Consider the following 18521-nt stretch of genomic DNA (forward strand, 5'->3'; position numbering starts at 1 on the left):
CACATACTATACTATGAATTTGTATTGAATTAATCTATTATTTCTTTAACAATGTTTGACATACTATGACTTTTTTCCAATGTTCACTGCCACTTATAAAAGAACCTATGCAACAGTCCACTATTTAGAAAATCTGCCTTTATTAAGAGTTATTATTTACAACAGTGGTTCCTTCTGATACAGTTTCATTCACACTCACAACCCCTCAATACAAATAATATCATGTAAACTGCAACAGAGAGGAAGGCATACATGGAGCCATTAAACATGACAGAAAAGATCATTTTTACAACAAATTTAAATACGTTTGGGAAAATGTGAGGGAGAGAGAGATAAAGCTGTACCTGATTGCTGACCCAGTTCAAAGTAAATATCTAGGTCAAATTACTTTAAAATAAAAACACTTTCTCTCACTAAACAAGGCAACACTTTCCTCAGCTGCAAACTTTAGGTTTAAGATTAAACAGACGCATCTAACAGCAGGCTAAATTGTTGCACTCCCTTCAACATGATATGAAGAGTTATGTTCCAAAATAAGTGAAAAATATGAATGATTGCTTTCCATAAAGTAATGATTATGAAGAATTGAGAATTTCCTAGCAATGCTCTTTCTTTCAAGAGGTTTATTACACCTATCTTTTGGAGTTTAACTCTTCATATATTTCCCCCACTCAGTGCAATTGAAGGCAAACTTTAATAACAAATAAACCTCTTTAAGCTTAGCAAAGACAGACATGGAATATTGCACTTTGGTTAGCAGGCAGTACATTCACTGCGCATGGTATAACAATTATAAACCTAATACATATGTTTTTATTCAAATTTAAATCCCCTATCTAATGTCCTTCATTGAACAACAGTATTTTGCTTTGGCTTCATCAGTTCACTTCCCCATCCAGTGTGACTGAACTTACAGTAAAAAAATACAACAGTAGAAAGAAACAAAAAGTATTTTTCCCTAAAAGTTTTCCCTACTCTGGTCAAACCTCATTCTTTAGTAATCATTAAAAAGAAACAAATTAAAGTTTGATCAGGATTAAGCCTCATCCCCCATTTCAAATAAGATGCAAAATAATAAGCACTAAGCACATGCTCCATACCAATGGTGTTAAAAAAAGAAAAACAATTAAATTAACATTTACAGTGATTAGTCTTCATAAGGTTGTTCTTTTTCAGTGAAAATAAATAAAAGCTGTATGACATCAGCTGACTTATGGATTTACAGGTCAATGAGCAAAGCCATACAGAAAAAGTAAAAAAATAGGTCAGTAAATTTGACTGTATGTACTAGTAAGTATAGTAGTACATTTGGGTGCATTTTTGGTCATGATATTTGGAAGAAGGCAATAGTTAACAAAAAGTGCTTATGTACTGGCTCACCAGCTTTCATAAAAGACAAACGGTCTTCCTTCCTTAAGAAAAAAACTAATCCTCCTAACCAAATACTACTTTCTCTTATCTACTGATTATTAGTTTGACAAAAGAAAAGAAATCCAAACGCTGTATGAAAGCAGATGCTACAGTAATGATCCATATGGAGCACACAATGAGTTTTACCCCCATCAAATACAACAACCCTTTTTTAAAGAAAGAAAAATAAACTTGAAACATTACTTAAAACATAAAAACTCACTAAAACATTAAAAGAACCTAATGAAGGGATGGGTATGCGTTACAGACGAGGCAAATTCAAACTAAGGCAGCAGGCCATTGAAACGCCGGTGGTTGAATGGGTGTTTTTGGTGGCCAGGAGATATTGTGCAACGTCACAGGTTTTCGTTTTGTTTAAGTGGTGGAAGAGTCTTGGTAAGGCACAAACTTGGAGAGTTTATGTGGTGAACTTGGGTTTGGGCAATCAGAACTCTCACCCATCCTGAAGAAAGCCTCCTGCTCCCTTTTTTTAATGCCGAGCTCCTCTTCAAGGGCCTAAAGTATTAGAGGAAAAGCAAAATAAGAATTAGATCATCTTTCACATTGAGGGATTAAACCTTTATTCACATTTGTCTAATACCTTACAGGTGCAACACTCATATGCGCCATAGGAAAAAACATCATACTGTGTGCCGTCGTCTTTTATGCTCCAATCCAAGTTCATTTCAAGGTAAATGAATAGTTTGACACTAATGATAATACACTTTGTTCTCTATCTTGCCAAGAGGAAAGCTTATTGATACCACTCTCATGTCTGAGCTTTACATATGTTATTTAAGCATAAAGACAAGACTCCAGGAATGCCATTGGCGTTTGATTGCAAATAAATGGTCACAGCATGTTAAACTACAAGTTGTTGCTTTATTCGTTTGTGTAAAAATTGAACAACAAATACATGGATTATTTGACTTTAAAAAGTAGCCGTTTTCCACTGCTATAGTTCCTAACTACATGTGCAGGTAGGAGGTGTCGATCTTATCGTCCAAGTCAACACTTGCTTTACTACTTAGCCATTTAGTTATCAGCTGTGTTTTAGATAAATATTTGTATATAAAACTTCCTAATAAATATTGATTTTAATACTAAACCTCAGCAAGGACGGCTTCACTTTGATAAGCCTCTACTGTCCTATCTCTCAGTGCCTTATCCTTATTTAAACATCCTGTATGTTTCACAACAATCAGAGTTTTTTCAGACTCAAGTGGTCATGCTGAGTCTGTCATGGTGGTTGCTTAACTTGAGTACATGTGCGATGTGAATTATTTTGTATATGTTCTTTGTAAAACATAACTATAATGAGTATAGTTTTGTGTTTAAGAGCCATTCATATAAACTATTACAACATTGGGATGTACCTTCTTCCTGGGCTTCAGCTGATCCCTCCACTCTTTCATCAGCTGGTTGTGCTGTTCATCCAGCTGCTTGAGCCTTTGAGTCTCGTTCTCAATCAACAGGTGACATTTTTCATTCTGAAGCACAAAACAAACTCTTGTTAACAACTGCAGCCCATTTATTGTGTTTTTTTTTTAGTTCAGCACATTCTATAGACTGGACAAAAACATGGATACGATAAACCGGTTCCTCACACAAACCAATCGATGTGCAGTGTAACAGATAAGAGTTCCATTCACCTGAAGCTGCTGCAGCTCTCGGATGTTGCACTCGCACTGGCCAATCATCTCTCTCATCTGGTTCTCGTGTTTCTGCTGCTGATTCAGCCTCTCTGCCTTCTGCCGTCGTTCCTCCTGCTGGGAGAACTACAGAGGGACAGAAGGAGTCAGTAACTTAATCTACTTTATGCTTAAAGGTCCCCTATTATACTGTTTTTCATCAATATAGTATAGGTCTCAGATATATACAAAACATGTCTCTGAAGTGTTTGGCTCGAAATACCAAACAGATCGTGCATTGCAGCATCCCATAAACCCCTCTGTTTCAGCCCTGTTTCAAAAGTGCTGATTCTGTGTCTGTTACTTTAGATGAAAATAAGGAGCCACTCCCCCACGCCCCTCAGAGATATTTGGTGACAAAGAACACAATGGTGCTCTCGAGGAGATTCAGGTGATAAGGTGGGGGGGGGTTACCTTGGTTAGTTAGTGGCTAATGGTTACACAAGCCTAAACATCGTTATGACATCATAAAGTGACCAAAATCTGATCAGCTCATTTTCAGACAGGTTTTTATATAAATGGATCAGGATAAAAAGTGAGCGAATCTTTTTTTCTTCAAACTTTCAGAATCTCTTTACACAGATGGGACACATGTTGATGTATAAAAGACATGAACAAGTGGATTTTGTATAATAGGTGACCTTTAAATATAAAGTGAGTAAACCCTTGCTGCCCGTACCTGTTTGATCTTCTCTCTGTCCTCCGAGGAGCTGCCTGTTGAGTTGATGCGGAGACTCTTCTTGAACATGGCCATGCGGGTCTTGGCTTCGCCGCGCTGGATCTTGGGCATGCGGCTCTTCTCCTGCTGCTGCCGAGCTTTCAGGATCTCAATCATTCTCTGGTTGTAGCACTGCATCTGTTCCTGCTCCTGTAGTGACGCAGGACATAGACACATTGTCAATTAAATGTAATATGTTTTCAGGGAATATGAAATATACCCTTTGACATTGCTACTTAAAAAAGTGACACAGGTGGTGGCTGTGACTAACGCAGGCTAAATGCTGCATGCTGAACATAAAATGGAAGGTTAATACCAGATATAAAACTTAATTTTGACATTTACATGTTCAAACATACTGTATAGAAATCCACTGATTTACCTTTTCGTGTTTTTTGAGAAGCTGATGCCTCTGGAGGAAGTACTGGTCTTTCAGCTGCTGCTTCAATAACTGGTGTCTCTCGTAAAGGTTCTTCTCCTCCATGTCCCATATTGTAGCTTCACGCTCTAATCAAAGCAAGGAGGGGACAGAACAAATGATCAAGAGTTACTAAAAAGGCAATGTGTCAACACTGTGACATCCTATTACATCAAGGCTGGGCTAAGATCAATAAAACCGAAGGGTCATTTGATCAGGCGATCCATTAGGGTTTGAATTAACTCCTGTGCTGAACAGATAAAGTACCTCTGATCAGCTGATGTTTCTTGTTAAGGCATTCCCTCTCCGTCTCTGCAATCTCTCTCTTGTTGCTGGTGATGATTCTGTTCAGCGTTGTGTCCAAATGATGCCTTTGAGCCGCCACAAATGTGTCCTCCTAAATCACAGACGAAAGAAAGACAGGGATTTAGGGAAGGAAGGAATAGTTAAAAAAAAGCTAAAACCGTAGTTATCGAGTATTATGTCCACAAGAGAAAAAACTAATGTTTGATTGGACGGTTGTGTAGGTTGTACAGTGGAGGAAATAAGTATTTGATCCCTTGCGGATTTTGTAAGTTTGCCCACTTACAAAGAAATTAACAGTCTATATATTTTCTTTTTTTGGTATTTGTGCCTCTGTGCTGTCCAACATGGGTTTCTCCACCAAGTACAAGACATGTTTTGCAAGGAGATCAAATATGCATTTCCCACAGTTAAATGCAAATCAATTTGTATCTTTTATATAATGTCAATTTCTGGATTTTCTTTTTGATATTCTTACTCTCACTGTTAAAATAAACCTGTTCATTCACTGTTCATTTCTTTGTAAGTGGGTGAACTTACAAAATCGGCAAGGGATCAAATACTTATTTCCTCCACTGTATGTTCCCATTTCCTATTTCATGAATGTATGCATGAACTCCTCCCCATTTACCATGTATCAAAACTCTTCAGTTTAATATTAATATCATAAAACCTTAAGCCCAAAATGACAAACTACTTACGTCTTTTAACTTATTTTCTTGGAAGGACGTCATCCTCTGCTTCAAGGATTCTTTACGCTGACTTCTGGGCAGCTTAACGACAGATTGTTTCACCTAAACGTATTAAAATAAGGAAAACATTATATCCAAAAAGTCTGACGCATGATTGAAACACACAGGCCCACGAGGAAGCAAGCAAAGTATGTGAAGAAGGATAAAGTCTCGAGACAAAGCTTTCCTTGACCTTTTTCATTCCCCATATCTTCATAGTCAATGTACCTCTTTTTTCTTGTGTTTCATCTGATCCTGGAACTTGTGGAGGTCGCGTTCCTGCTCAAATTTGATGCGTTTGGTTTCTTCCTTGAGTTTAACATGGTGATCTCCCTCCATCTTCTCAATAGTCTGCTTCTGGAACTTCTCCAGGTTCTCCAGCTCCACATCGTAGTGCTTCTTCTTGGCCTGGGTTGCGACATGAGGAAACAAGCACACAGTAAGCTTTGTTGAAAAATAAAATGATTTAAAATATGTTGCATCACACCACCAATATTTAGCAATCTCACTAAACTTGATAAAATATTGACTTTACGGTTTTTTGTGACAAACTATAAAAGGATTTTTTGTTAATGAACTTTCTAATGTTTCTTTTTATTTGGCATGTATACAATGAAATGTTTTGTGACATGTTGTATACAGCACTATGACACTCTGAGAAAGTACACTGACAATTTCCATGTATATCGAAAAAATAAGTATATTAGAGAAACCATGACTCACATTCATCTCCTGGTCAAAACGTCTCTGCATTTGTTCTCGCTGTGAGTCCAGTTTGGTGTTCAGACCAGCCTGAGCGCGGTGCTCTTCCTTCTGCAGCAACCGGAGCTCACGTAGCTCCTGACGTCTAAAACACACACAAAAACACACATTTATTTAGGTCTTGTAAATTGCACTCTTGAGGAACCTGCGATCTAAGCGTTCTATACATTACACAATTTCACCGTAGTTGTCTATGTTATGACAATAAACCTTATTTTTAAGATTTTCACTTATGTGTATGATTTCAACAACTCCCCAGACAAGCAAACAAAGTAGAAACTACAAGTTAAAACTCTAACTCTGTACTTGTTCTTTAAAATCTCAAATGTTTCTCCCAGCTACTGAAGGGGCATGCCATAGTCTTGTATTAATTAGAAATAAGCCTGTTGGTATAACTGTAGTCCCATATGCAATGTCATAATTTTACCACTAGATGGCATTGGTAACACATGCGTAACTTCTTGGGTTTCACAAAACTGTTCAGTGTTTTAGATTGTATTAACTATTCACAGAAATCAAATCTTTTATTACAACAAATAAAGTTATATTGATCATTATGTTTAAACATCTAGACTCACAAAACTAAACACAGCTAACCAAATCCCCCCTTTAATCTAAAAGAAACCTTTAGATTTTCCTTTAAACCATTCAATGACATAAAGCAACCTGTACCAAAATAAGTATATTTTCCAAAGTATTTGGAAACTTAAATCTTAAGGGGCCAGAGCCCCAGAGCGCAGGACGCCTCAATCTGAATATGTATTAAATCAGACATTTTGAAACTGAATGCATGTCGTGTAGACAGATTGAATCATGCACATACCGCAGGAATCTCATTTCCTCATCTTTCTTCTCATCATCCTTGATGATCTTGGAGGTGGTCACGCTAACTTCCACGCCGTCAATAACAAACTTCCTGGTTCTCTTCAGAGTCTTACTCGAGAAGTCCTGAGGCAGACAGAGAGGAACAAAGATCAAACAAAAGAGGATGACATTAGATGAAATCAGACTTTAAGTAAAAGGGAGCCCAGTGAAACTCTCACAGGGGGTATTTCTATTAGTTTAATAGTTCAAATATACTGTATGTGGGGGACACAAGAGTTTAGGCTGCACAAACATTCCTTTTTTTATTGAAAAAAAACTTAAATCCCAACCTACGCAGATTTAAGTTAAATCACCTGAGACAAATTATCACATTTCATGCAGCCAATCAAGGCTTTATACAATGTTTTTTTTCTTTTTTAACATATGCACTACCCAAGACATTGATGTGTTAAATGGGTTGAGCTCCCCTTTAAGTATGCGTGCCTTTGTGACTCTCAAGGTAGCTTTTTTATGTGGTGGAAGGAGAGAAAGCGGTTTCTGAATGTGTCAATCCTGTCAATCTGGTTTTACTTTAACAAGCAGCATGATGCTCCATCTGTCACTGTAATGCCATGCAGGAAGTAACCTCATACAGGAAAATATCAATCACTGTGACTTTTTAATTCTTACAAAACTGCCAGGTGAAATTCAGAAAATGTAGTATTAACATAAGGACGAGCAATTCTAGCAGTCTATTTCCAATCATAGGCCTACCAAGAACACAGGCCGGTGACCTTATACTTTAATGTCTGATCAAAGTTGAACAAACTCTCTCAGATTTAGGAGGTTTGAGCGGGGTTGACATAATACATGAACTGTTCCTTATAAATTGAACATAAAAAATTGTTATGGCTTAGAAAAGCATGCGTCCCTAATCTAAAATCAGCCTCCAAGAACAATATTTATATACTTGATATGGCAGGGTTTACTCTGCAAACACTGGGTAGCTCAGTCCCTGTACGTCGTCATTTCCTGGTTTATAAATAGTTTGTATATAAGGAGAGGAAAAGTGGGGAGAGGAGAGGAGAAAAGTGATCCAAAAAAAAGCATGAATTAATTTAGTTTGTGTTAACTTCTGTCCACTCTCACAAAGCTTCCTCTTGAACTCTCTACAGCTGAGCAAATAGGATGAGACTATTACCGTTGATGGCAGCAGCTGGAAGCATTATTCCTGTTCTGTACTGTTGAATCTCTTTCTACAAAACTGACACATTTACGATAGCAGTAAATCAATGTAATTGTGTGTTGGACTGTATTATTAAGTACACACTGGCACTAAAATAAAAGGGCATGTGGGTCATTCTGTAGCTCAGCCTTGTTGTTTGTGGCTTTAACTTCCTATCTCATGTCATTCACAAAACGACAAACACACATCAATTTATCAGCACATGCAAACTCTGCCAATCTCAATCATACTCATGTGTATGAAAAACACACAAATGTAAGTGTCCTCCTGTCCGACAAAGATGGGTCCATTCACTCTGACTGTTTGCTGCTGCTGCTGCTGAATAATCTGTTCTGGAAAAACTTAACATGCCAAACAGACACGACTCCACGCGCAGTCAATAGGATTATATTGATGGGCAGTCTATAAGCCTCCAGAAGCAGCAGAGTGACAATGAGCAGTATAGAAACTTCCATTCACGCTGGTGAAAGCTGAACTGTGCCAAAGGGCACTGTTGGTCCTGATGAATGGGAAATGTTGCATATTTTGCTTCAGAAAGACTTGGTGATAAATGATGAAATGGTTTCTCTCTTTTCTCCCTTTGCCTCCCAATCATCCCTCCCTTGCTGGTACTGTCAGGCTCTGCACACATTTGGTAAATGTTATTACTTTATTGATTATGGGAAAACTCCTTTTTCCATCTTTGATTGAAATGTAATTATGACAAAAATGCACGGTCATGAAGTGACAGTTTTGGAGACTGAGTTTTAACATCTTCCACAGAGGTAATTTAATACAGTAAAAGTGTTTGCCAATAATTTAGCACCACAAAATGTATCCTAAATCATAACCAATAAAGAGAAGAAGAGTAGGGTTTCTGAAGCATGAACTAGTGTCCTTCTCCATAATCTCCCTGAATGCAATATGTTGTGCATGCCTATTGGAAGACAGGCTATCGTCTGTTTCAGATGGTTAACACCCACACCCCAAAACACAACACAATGCACTTTCAGTTCCTCTGTGGGTGCTGAGAAATACTTTCCAAGGAGGGGCTTTCCTTCATAGAGAGCTGCCTCTTCTACAGTAACATACTGGTCTTGTTTACCTTTTAGACATGTTCTCTAGTGAAACACTTCAATAAATAGTAAATAAAGGATACATCTATATCCTGGGTTCGGACATCTTAGCATTTACAAAAGGAGGCAGAAGAAATATATTGAACTAAGATAGATCAGGCTTTTTCAATTAGTTTTGCTTTGTGTCGACTCACCCTTGCAGACATTGAGATATTCCCCTTGTGGCTGGACATGTCCATGCTCTCTGATGCCATGCTGCCTGAATAAGAGTACCGTTTGTTGATAATCCCGCCATTGATAAAAGGTGAGACAGCCTCTGCGTTTCCTCCTGTGGATGTCCGGTCTGGGGTTCCCTGGGTGAGGCTCCCATTGGGCTCAGAGCGGGGTGTAGGCATTTGGGTGGGGGCAGTGGAGGGAGCGGGACTGGGTGCAGGAGTGACACTTGTACTTTTGCTTGGAGTTGGTAAGCCTCCATTAGTCACAACTCTGCTCTCATCCTCTGTCACCTTGACCATGGGCACCTCTGGGTCGTTTGAGACCATAAAGATGTCAACATGTTCCCCAGATGTTGGCTTGGTGAGAGACGGTGGCTGTTCGGTCTCTGGGGTCTCCACAGCAACCTACAAATACATTTTAGGATTGTAATTTAATGAAATCACAGTCAAAACTTGAGAATATCCAGCAGTAGATACACTAATATTCCAAAATCTAAAACTTTGACAAGCACCTTTTCCTCAGATGTTGGGGTACTCTTCCCATCCTCAATGCCCGAATCTGAGCTGGAGGTCTTCGTCGAGGCTTCGCTTTCAGATTTCTCAGACTCGTGAATGACTTCATCGGCCAGTTTGTCGCCCAACTCCTCCGGATCTTTTGGGGGGACACTCTGTCGCGGTAGAGGGACAGGGACCACCATGCCTGGCTGCTCCTCTGCTGGTCTTTCTGCCTCAGCCCCCTTCCTGGGTAGAGGGACTGGTATGGTGGGGGTCTGGGTGGTCAGAGACTGGTCTCCTTCCAAACTGGTCTGACTGGTCTGGCATGGTTCCTTTCCTGGAGACTTTAGGAATGAGGAGGAGGGAGAGAGGATTGTTGTTAAGCGCGAATGCGAAAAACATTTGATGTGTTCACACTTTGACAATAGAACAGCCTGCTTTGAACAATGCTTTGAAATGTATACAATATAACTTTGTTGGAAAATAAAAAAGACAGTCCGGTTATTAACCCTAACCCAACTTTCCATTAATGATCTGTACTAATTTTAAATTGTTTATATAAAATAAAAAAGGCATAATTTTCATACATGTTTTAGGTATCCTAAACACAATGAAGCATCTATCATGAGATAATAGAACTGAAACAATAAAACCAAAAATGAAAATAATAAAATAACCAATAATAATCAAATCAAACAAAATCACATCCCAGTAGCAGCTAAAAAACATTAAAAGCACTCAATCACTGAATTAAGGACTAGAATGCCCTTTAACTTTAGCAACCAGAAGGGAAAATATAGCTTTTCTCCAACACTTGCATACATTCTCAGAAAGAGGCCATTTTCACTATTTCACATGTAATTACAGAAAGTGACGGATGTGTGCTAGACATGGGAATTCTATGGTCTGTAATTATGAACACAAATTAAGATGTTATTTTATAATTATGTACACAGCCATATGTCAATCTAAGCAATTCCGTTTCTTAAAAAAAACTCTCTGCTGACTTAAACCAGAGGCAAACAACACTATCAGACATCTTTATGGTCCGGTTCAGCCTTTCTGATGTCTCAGCAAACATCTCTGTCTGGATGTGTGTGTGATATATAGAAAGAGATTAACACTCAGATAACTGCTTGGCCGGCTTTCAGGGGCTTTTACTGTATGTGTCAAAAAGTTGCTGTGTGTGCACTAGAGTGTCCTTGCTGGAAGAGAAAAGGGAACAAATGGAGGATATCTTAGTTAACCTTAACACAAGGATGAGAAATCTAATGGTTGGATTCACACCGTTTTAACATGCTTTCCTATTTACATATCAATCACATCATATAAATAATAATATCCAGTAAAAAACAAATCCTGTTTCCAAGTTATTTTCACCTACATAAATTCAGATTTCATCACACTAACTGTTGACAAGTAAAAAAAAAGAGATATGATATCAACATTAATTTGCATTGAGAGATGTTTATCACATTTGCCTAGTCACAACTTCCTGTTTGCACTGCAGGAGAGTTTATAAAGGTATTTTCACCTTGTCAGTCCCTGGAGTATATTGATATATGTATTTCTTTACTTAAGGGTCACAGTGTCACAACAGAACAATGTGGGACCTTAAAAAATGTAGTCCATCAGAGGTGAAGTGACAGCGATTCTATACAGGAGCAAGGACGAGGGCAGCACCTATATTTAACTACGTGGGTGTGGATGAATGCCAGTGTTCCGGTTTCTGTTCCTTTGTTTGTGAAAAGTGCAGGAGGTAAACTGCACCTTTATACTACTGCATGTTACTTTCTAAATTGTATGGTTTCTGTGGATTTATGCATGGTTTCTGCAGAATGAACCTTCCGTCCTTTGGCAGGAAGGCCATGTTTACCACAATATGCAGTTCAAAGACTTCAAAGACTAAAGCAGAACATGTGTGTTTTTCTGAGTATGGGAGCATATGCCTTTGTGTGATAATGTGCATGAGTTATGGCAAAACTAAAATGAACAGTTACATGACCTTGTAAATATGAATCTTATGTACTCTTACAATCCAACCCATGAAATGCTCAGTCTGCTTTTGGAAACAAACAATGACGCAGAAAAAAAACGAAGGGACAGAAATGAAAAGTACCACAGTGAGCTCCATGGCGTCGTCCTCCTCGCCTTCCTCCCTATTGTCCTCAATTTCCTCCATGACCTCAGCTTTGGCCTCGGCCACCAGCTCTCGCAGTGGGCGGTTAGATGTCACCTTTCTCACAAAAGGGTGCTGTAGGCACAGAGGACAGAGGATACATGGTTAATTAATTAGCAGTTAAATTACAAAGAGTATTTGTATTACATGTAATGCTTGTACAAATCCGATATATCCTTTACACATAATTTGGACGTTGCCCGTACAAAGAAGGCAAGAGACCAATGTGAGCACATAATTAAAACCCCTACAACAACAAAAAACACAGGCAATAAGGAATAAGACCAGGAATTAGATGAAGATTGGCTAGAAAATAAACATGTCTACTGAAAATGTGAAGCAATTTCATTAAAATACAATGGGTTGCCCATTAGACTGCGACAGGCAAAAGACACAAGGCTGCAGGAGACTTTCCCTGCAGAGGAAACTCTATCTGCCACCTGCCAGTTCCTAAACAGCTACGACAATAGTGTCTATACAACACAACTCTCCCTGATGTAGCAGTTTAATGGCACACTGATGTAGAAGTGTTCAATCATCATGTCCGTAAAATAGCAAGCCATCTTTAGTTTTACAGCCTTGGAGAGACAATTTGTGTTTTTGCCGAAGCGCAAACAGAGCAGTAATAAGTTGAGTGCAAGGGAAATAAAACAACTAAATTAAAAGTTGAGTGCAGCTGAACATCTATTATTCAGAGTCTGTGCACTGCAGTGTAATTTAATTGGAACAGCTGACAAAGGGGAAAAAGCTACAAGTGGTGCTGGACCATGAAGTGTGCATAACTCGGTGTGTGTGTGTGTGTGTGTGTGTGTGTGTGTGTGTGTGTGTGTGTGTGTGTGTGTGTGTGTGTAGACATGTGTTGACCACAGTTGTTTGTGTGCAGTAGCTTGTCCTCGAGGACTGCATTAGGCTTCAGCTCTTAACATCTCCGGTGACAAACAACAGTCGGCTATTGTGTGGTGAGTCAGATAGTGTAAATGCTGAGTGCCATCTTAGCATGTATTATACCACATTGGAAATAAGAATACAAAGATACACACATGCTTAAATTGTCCATTGCAATGTAAGATACTAAGGGTCGCTGTGTTGCTAATGCTAACTCACTAAATCAAAAATAATCATACTTAGCTTTCCTGATCTGACACAGCAGAGTAACTTCATGAACAAGTATTTCAATTCAAATTCAGCACCTTATAAAGAAGAAAGTCACACTAGTTCAATCAAGACACAAAGTTTAACAGATTCAGGCTCCAATAACCTCACTACCACTTCCTGAGTACACACAGACCCGCTGAGAGATCACACACCGGCTGTTAAAGCCATACAATCCTGTGGTGGTACAGACTGAGATGAACAAATGCGGGGACTACAACATTTGCAGCTACACGGCAAATGTAAATGCCGATTGGTCCATTCATTCTTAAAAAATTCTCCACAAGCTTATGATGCTTGGAATAGGGTGTGACAGTTCAGCTAGTGTTGCAGCTGGTACATACATTTAAAGGGTTAGGTAAATAAATAACCTAGCTACTGTTCATAGGTCATGTTCTTTTTACTTTAACCAAGCTTTATTGAATAATATTAAGATTAAAACTAAATAGCTTATCTATTAGAACAAATATCAGAATCATGCTTAGTGATGTTGGTCAATAACTTTAGACATTGACACCATAGCCTAAATGGTGAGTAAAACGAATCAATAACAAACTGTCACTTGCAGCTTTAGTACTATACTTTATTTGAAATAAACACATATAATAGTAAACTATTCCACTGATTATGAATGATTTTTGCACAGTCAACACGACTGATCTAAGCCTACACTGTTTAGTTAAATGTAATACTGTAAGAAACAAAAATCTCTTTCTCCCTCAGGCACCACTGAAACCCTGACAGTAGCAAACATCTGAGATTTCAACTTCCCACTGTTTATTGTAACAAGTGAACAAGAAGACCTCCCATACTCGGGCTGAAGCCAGTTCTCTGAGGCATATCAAAGGGGAGGCAAGGCAAACAGCCAGATTTACAGACACCAACTATGTTTTTCTTACTGCCATTATGGATCAAGATGTGGATCACTGGAGCTCATGTCCTCTCTTTTAGGTTTCATGTTGCGTGTTAGACCCAGGGACTGAGAGATTTTGGCTTTTACATGCATGGCTGGGCGTGAAAAGGTTAAATGTGAACAATATGGCCCATTAGGGGACCGGAGGTGGGGGGGTGCAAGAGGACAGAATTACCTGTTAAGCATTGAGAGTGAAGTGTGTGTTTTCACTTCTGTATTTGTGAGGGGACATTTGAGTTTAAGAACTTGAGAGAGCACATTTTTGGGAAAGTGAGGGAATTTTGTTCAGTCCTCTTCAAAGGGTGGTTCAGAGGTTCAGACTTGTTTTACGTTTAAGGTTATAATTAAATCTAGGTTAAGTTGGGGGGGCAAGTGCTGGTGTTAGGTAAGTAGTAATTTTGGTCTCCGTAAATAAAATGATTTGACTTTTATTTGCACAAATGTTGAAGTATCAGTCTGAGAAAAATACTTTACTCCGTGTGATCCAGAAACATTCTTCCTGTGAAAACTGTTGATAGCATATTGTGGGGTTTATCCAGAGAAACAGACACATGTTGTATTTTTTAACAGTTTTAAACAAAACGGACTCTGGCATTAAGTATGTACATTTATCTATAAGCAAATTTGATTTGCAATATAACAATGTACAGACCACTAACACAGGATAACTTAGATACTGGAGAAAACTTGAAAAGATGGTTAGTGTCAAGCAAGTTCTAAGCTGAGGTTTTTTGGGATGGGTAAAATGATATCTTTGGAAAGTGTAAGTCACTACAAATATGTGTATGATGTCTGTCTGTCTGTTCAGATATAATTGAGTTAGGATTTCAAGAAGAAGTACTAATTTAATCTTTGAATTTGGGTGAAATTACCCTTTAGTGTTATAATTAGGTTGAGACTAAAGTAAGGGTAATGCTTTTGCTTATAGTTGATAGTGTTGTGGCTTTGGGCTTAGGAATGCATGATGTCAATTAGAATTCTCACAAATGTAAATGTATGTGCATTTGTGTCTGCACAATGTTAATTGAAACTGAAAAGCCACTGAGAAAAAAATAAATAAATTGGTATGATAAAATATCAGATATACAGTACAGACTGACATGCTATGATCTTAACAGAAAAGCTTCTTTTGTGATACATGAATGTAGGCTGCTCCCAAAATTGTTGCAGAAATCCTGACCATGAGAAACTATGCGGGAGGAGAAGCTATTTTCAGTGTAATGAGTACAAGTCATCCACATGGTCTCCTGCCAGCACACAGCCACAGTGACTGATACTGTGTCATGTTGTTTGGTAAACAGTCTTTACAAGCACACATGTGCGACAGACTCAAGGCAAGAGGTTCACATTTTTTAAATCTAATAGCATCTTAGTGAAGCCTGATGAAACGTTATCCATTTATTTCCTTTTGAAACAGTCACACACACACAACTCGCATAGTTTAACACCTAGAGTCCAGACACTCCCATCTATGATTCATTATAATCTTCTTGTCACTTCCTGCACTTCATCTGTTCTCCACATCCAATGAATAAAAAAGAAACACCTTAAACAAATCACATATGTAACTCTCACTAAACCAACTTCATTCAACATCCTTTACAAAGCAGAATGTTATGTCATCATTGCACAACTATCTGCAGTAAATACTATCCGACAGCCATTGGGAGCAGCAGGCATGATAAACATCTAAAACCTCCAGCAAGGCATCAAAAACTGGACCGCGCCCGTCTCCCTCCCCCCACTGGAGAGCACATGCAGAATTCCCAGCGGGCCCGGGTCTAGGGTTTTCATCTGAGCCTCTCTCTAATTGGCCAGAGGTGGCGGGCTCAGGGTAATCCAGACATACCATTGGCTGAGGGAGGGAATGTAAATAACTGGCAATCCCTCAGCTGTGGGATACAGACAGGAAACTGTGGCTCTGAATTTTAAAAGACGCTGTGGTCGTGCTTTAATCCACACCCTGTTCACTTTTTCTCTAATTTTCTCTTGCTCAGGACTTTGGGAAAAGTTCAATCTCTGATAATCATGTATTACTGCCAGACTGTCTGTCATCAGAATCCCCTTAGACATAGCCCAGATGTGCCAAAGTGCCTTTACATGTAAGGATTTGTCTTTTCCTACTGTGTCACTAGCTGAAGTAATGTGCACTTACTTTTGTGTGACATTTGTTTATCGTTCATAAATCTTTGACATGACAAAACTCAATTGTCTTTGGGATGGGAATGCCCTAAGGAGAAGCCCTCAGAGGGTTCTTTTAAAATCAATAGAACCATTATCTTAAAGCTGATGGTAACCAAACTTTATTTTTTCCAGATTCGTTTTTTTCGTTTCCGTTTCACTTTGTATGCCATCCTTCTCCTTCTCTGCCGGCTCCTTTTATGCCCACACCTTGCATTCCTCTCCCCCTCACATGCCAGTTCCCTCCACGGGGGCATCGCTCACTTCCCTGGCAAAGATCACTCCATTCAGGTATTACAAATAAAAGACTTAATGTTCCTGTGTGGGTGTTGCTAGATAAGGAAAGAGCTAGGACAATGTTTCTTCATATATCAAAGTTCAGCAGTGTGCAACATCTGCAGTATTATTATAGCGCATTACCTCAATGAGTTGTGTTACAGTCGGACGAGTCTCTGGGTTTTTGTCCAAAGATTTCTTCAGGAAATCTTTAAAGTCCTGTGACCTTGAGTGAACACAGGAAAACAAAAATTAATCAAAACAATAAGTATGAAGAAAGGGGTGGTGGGAGGGGAAGGATGAAGGAAAAGTTACACAACATAACAAAGCATTTCTAGATATGCAAAGTCGGTGCAAGTGGATCATCTTTGTGCTAGGGCTCCTTGATTATGGCAAAAATCATAATCTCGATTATTTGGGTCAATAATTGATATCACGATTATTAAAAACGATTATCCATTTACTTTGAAAACATCAATTTATTGAAAAAAAGAAAAAAAAAGAAAGTAATAATAATCGTTTTATTTCGATTACGTTGTTTTCGTAATAATTGCAAGCCATAATCGTAATTGCGATTAAAATACGATTAATTGAGCAGCCCTACTTTGTGCACAGCTGTGCTTTGTAAAAAAGCTTTCAACAGGAATGATGAGTGGGCTCATTGTCCCAAATGTCCCTTCAGCACCCGATAGCTTCAATTTTGCAGCAACTACATTTGAAGCTATGAAACAGTCAAGACTCATTAAAGTGAAAGGGAAAAACGTATAGTTTGGCACACATTTAAATGCTGAGTTGTTGCTATAGTTTTAGAAAGTGCAAAATTGGCTTAAGGCAGAGAGGGGGAGGTAGATTACAGGAAACTGAAAATGATCAAAATCATTTAGCTGTAGAATGTAAAACAACCAAGTGAATCTAGACAAGAATAAATACGCCCCTGAAACTTATAAATCAAGATTTGTGTGAAAATGTTGGACACATTAGGATTTATTTTCATCCCTTCCAATTATCTTCCAGAATTTCCCCAAATGATATGATCAATTCACTGACCAACTGTACAACAGGTGAATTCAGAGTATTTTTGTATGAATCCTCACCATTTGTGCGGCTGCTCCAGGGTGGGAGGCTCCGACTTGGCGATCTTTAACAGCACCCTCATGGGGTTGAGCTCATGGTGGGGGGGTTCGATCTGCGCCAGCTCGATCAGAGTGATTCCCAGAGACCAGACATCAGCCTTGTAGTCGTATGGAGCATCCTTCATTGTCTCACACATTACCACCTCTGGAGCCATCCTGACACAGAGAAAACAGAAATGTAAGGTATTTATATCATGGACCATTACATAGTGTAAGAACTTGAATGCTCAACTTTTGTTAAAATTGAATAAGTTAAAGTATAGTGCCCATTAATTACATTTAACCTTAAAATGTGCTTTTGGAGTTTTTCCTCCCTTCTCTTGCTATTCAGTACATAATTAACTTTTCTTGTGTAAATGTTTAAATGTATAGAATGTGCAAAAAGTTAAACATACATAATCCTTGTCTTACATTTAACAGGAAAAATGTGCCAATATCTACATCCCATGATTGGTTCACAAATGACTGTGTTGGCTTGAAAGGTAAGTAAAGTAAAGTAATGCAACATACACTAAATGCATCTAAATCTAAACTTTCATTTATTTTGTTTATATTTCCCAGGTGTAACTTCTAAGCATCAAGTGAAATAGCTAATAAGTTACCCAACTTGTAAAGATTGTAACTATCATGTGGTAAAAACCTGATATATCAACACAGCTTGTAAAATAGGGATACGTCTCAACAGGCCCAACACTTTGATATCATGAAGATACACCTACGGTTTTTACAATGTTTTTATCTGAGTAGCTGCAGCAGGTGACATATTGATGATTACTGCTGGGTGGAGAAGGAGTGTTTCTCCTGTTGTCTGCAATATTATTTTAAGGATTGTGCAAAAT

General features: G+C 38.5%; 1 protein-coding gene across 1 annotated transcript in view; it reads right to left on the bottom strand.

Annotated features, from left to right (window-relative positions):
• Window positions 1-121: 121 nt before the first annotated feature.
• Window positions 122-18521, bottom strand: part of stk10 (serine/threonine kinase 10) — a 38825-nt gene continuing 20425 nt past the window's right edge. Inside the window, exons 6-20 of the mRNA XM_034139921.1 lie at window positions 17644-17838; window positions 16694-16775; window positions 11968-12102; window positions 9866-10192; window positions 9333-9758; window positions 6857-6981; window positions 5995-6118; window positions 5500-5679; window positions 5242-5334; window positions 4505-4634; window positions 4202-4326; window positions 3781-3969; window positions 3063-3188; window positions 2787-2900; window positions 122-1926 (exon numbers count right to left, since the gene is read on the bottom strand). Coding sequence (XP_033995812.1) covers window positions 1786-1926; window positions 2787-2900; window positions 3063-3188; window positions 3781-3969; window positions 4202-4326; window positions 4505-4634; window positions 5242-5334; window positions 5500-5679; window positions 5995-6118; window positions 6857-6981; window positions 9333-9758; window positions 9866-10192; window positions 11968-12102; window positions 16694-16775; window positions 17644-17838 — 2512 coding nt within the window. The 3' untranslated portion in view covers window positions 122-1785. The remainder of the gene's footprint in view (window positions 1927-2786; window positions 2901-3062; window positions 3189-3780; window positions 3970-4201; window positions 4327-4504; window positions 4635-5241; window positions 5335-5499; window positions 5680-5994; window positions 6119-6856; window positions 6982-9332; window positions 9759-9865; window positions 10193-11967; window positions 12103-16693; window positions 16776-17643; window positions 17839-18521) is intronic.

This window comes from Trematomus bernacchii, unplaced genomic scaffold, assembly GCF_902827165.1.
Source record: "Trematomus bernacchii unplaced genomic scaffold, fTreBer1.1, whole genome shotgun sequence".
NCBI lineage: Eukaryota > Metazoa > Chordata > Actinopteri > Perciformes > Nototheniidae > Trematomus > Trematomus bernacchii.